Source organism: Meles meles, chromosome 8, assembly GCF_922984935.1.
Source record: "Meles meles chromosome 8, mMelMel3.1 paternal haplotype, whole genome shotgun sequence".
Lineage (NCBI taxonomy): Eukaryota > Metazoa > Chordata > Mammalia > Carnivora > Mustelidae > Meles > Meles meles.
In genome coordinates this window covers 55,909,099-55,911,602 of record NC_060073.1, presented here as the reverse complement: position 1 = coordinate 55,911,602, position 2,504 = coordinate 55,909,099, and the positions used below count along the sequence as shown (strand labels likewise).

Here is a 2,504-nt window from a genome sequence, read left to right as displayed (position 1 = left end):
CAGGACGCAGGAGAGTCATCTGTGTTCTTTGCAAATCGGAACAGGCAGATTTCTTTAAGTATAAAGTTTGTTTCTTAGGGGCCGAACACTCCCACTCCAATCCAGTTCCACTTGGCTAAGGCTTGGCAAGACCCTCAGATAAGGAGTCAGTCAGGGCAAATTTGCAAGTGACCACAGAATCCAGGAGAGATGGTTTCCTTTGAAGCAGGAGGAAACAAGGATTCACAGAATGTTTTCATTGTTGTCTGAGATAAAAAGAATCAGAACTCATTCTGGGATTAAAAAGTAAAATTTCCTTTCCAACATAAAAATAATTCCTGAGCTCTACTAACAATTCCAAAGGTGGATCTGATCCATTTTACCTCTTACAACCTTCTCAGCAGCTTCTGGATTCCCTGCTTGATCTCCTTGGTTCTCACACCATAAACAATGGGGTTCAGAGCTGGGGGGATGAGGTGGTGCAGGATGTTGAGCAGGATAGGGACATCTGGGGGAATCTTCTTCCTGGCCAGGTTAGTGATGACCAGAACTAGCAGGACTGTGCTGAAGAAGAGGATGAGGATGAAGTGGGAACCACATGTGCTCAGGGCCTTGGCCGCAGCACCCTCAGCCTTGATCTTTAGCACAGCTTTCAGGATGAAGGAGTAGGACAGAACTATTAGAATGAGGTCAGAGCCCAGTAGGGTCCAGCCTGCCACAAATTGGTAGAGCCGGTTGAAGGTGATGTCATCACAAGAGAGTTTGGACACAGAGAGGTTAGTGCAGATACAGTTCTTGATGATGTTCTCTGCACAGTATCTGAGTCGAGAAGAAAGAACTGGAACAGGAAGAAAAAAGAAGCCGCTCCGGGCCACAACAAAGATCGTAGCTTTAATCACAAATTGGTCAGTGATGATGGTTGTGTATCGTAGTGGGTGGCAGATGGCCACATAGCGGTCATAGGCCATGACCATGAATGTACAGGACTCCATGGCAAGGAAGCAATTCATGATGAACATCTGGAGAAAGCAGGCTGAGAAGCTGATGGACCTGAGATCAAACCAGAAGATGGCCAGGACCTTGGGGATGACCGTCAGGCAGAGCACAATGTCCAACAGGGAGAGAAGGCTGAGCAGGTAGTACATGGGCTCATGAAGAGAGGCCTCCAGCCAGATTGTGATCAGCAGGGTGGCATTGGCCCCCATGGCCAGAAGGAAGAGGAGGCTGAGGGGCAGGGACAACCAGTGTTGCCAACTCTGGTAGTTAGGGAAGCAGATGAGGAGAAATTCAGTAACAGGAGCAGTGGAGTAGTTGCTGGGAAAAGCCATATAAAGTATCCTGAACAAGCTAAAAATCCAGAGTCCCTTCAAAAGGAGAACAAAAATACATCAATATATAAAGTATGAGTTCTTTTTTCTCTCTCTCTCTTTTTCTTATTATATTCAGTTAGCCAACATATAGTAAGTACATTATTAGTTTTTGATGTAGTGTTCAAGAATTCATTGTTGCAGATAACACCCATTGCTCATCACATATGTGTTCTACATGTATTAAAACTCGGGTTTCATTAGGGCTTTTAACCCGTCTCAAGTTTTCAAATCATCATCATCATCCCATCTCAATAATTTCTAACCTTTAGCTGAGAAGTTATCATGTGCTACACATTATGCTGAATGTTTATATTCACTATCACATTTAATTTTAAAAAAACTTAAGAGTAAATAATATCATTATCCTAATTTTCCAGGTAATTAAAAGGAATAGGCAGAGGAGCGAAGTAGTTTGATCAAAATTAGACAGTCAGTAAGTGGTGAAGCCAGGACTATGAAAAAAGAGTCTGACTAAATTCTCTGCTTTCAGCCACTATACATTATTTAGCCTCAACAAGCACAATTTTAACTAAGCCTTACCTTCCTCTGGAATTTAGAAGGAATAAACTATGAGAGTTTTGTTTAACAGAGCTAAGCAGAACTGAAGTTTCCAGGAAACCCCAGCCCTCTACTCCATTGACTCAGACAAGGTCTGACTTCAGGGTTTCTAATTTTCATTCTGTAAGAATATTGTATTAAAGGTAGGGCATCCCTTAACCCCATCTAATAGCAGTAATATCTTCTAGTCCCAAAGAGGATTTCACTCTTAAAAGCATAGAGTTTATCACTCTTACTGGGTTATTTGCTGTATTTTCTCTTTGTGATGTTCTAGAGTATTTCTTTGGCTTGTATTCTTTAGAAACACCTATAAATTTCATATTCTGGTAACAGAGACAGTCAGTATTGAGGGCTACACCAGACAGTTAGTACTGAGGGTATACCAGTAGATTCACCAAAGGTAGATTTGGAACTAATGTTTCAGGTATATAAACCTATACAGGATCCATTTATCCGGTAAGCAACATTATCTGTGATCCCTTGTGGCCAAAATCCAATTATTCTACCCATGTAGAATCTATGCTCTATAAAGTCATCTGCTTTATTTACTTATTTCTTTTGTTGGAAACCATCTTATTTCCCTCACTATTAAACAAA

General features: G+C 41.4%; 1 protein-coding gene across 1 annotated transcript; it reads right to left on the bottom strand.

Annotated features, from left to right (window-relative positions):
- Nucleotides 1-365: 365 nt before the first annotated feature.
- Nucleotides 366-1,319, bottom strand: LOC123949412 (olfactory receptor 56A4-like). Its single transcript, XM_046016841.1, has one exon. It carries the CDS (start codon nucleotides 1,305-1,307, stop codon nucleotides 366-368), a length of 942 nt encoding a protein of 313 aa, XP_045872797.1. The 5' UTR covers nucleotides 1,308-1,319.
- Nucleotides 1,320-2,504: the final 1,185 nt, after the last annotated feature.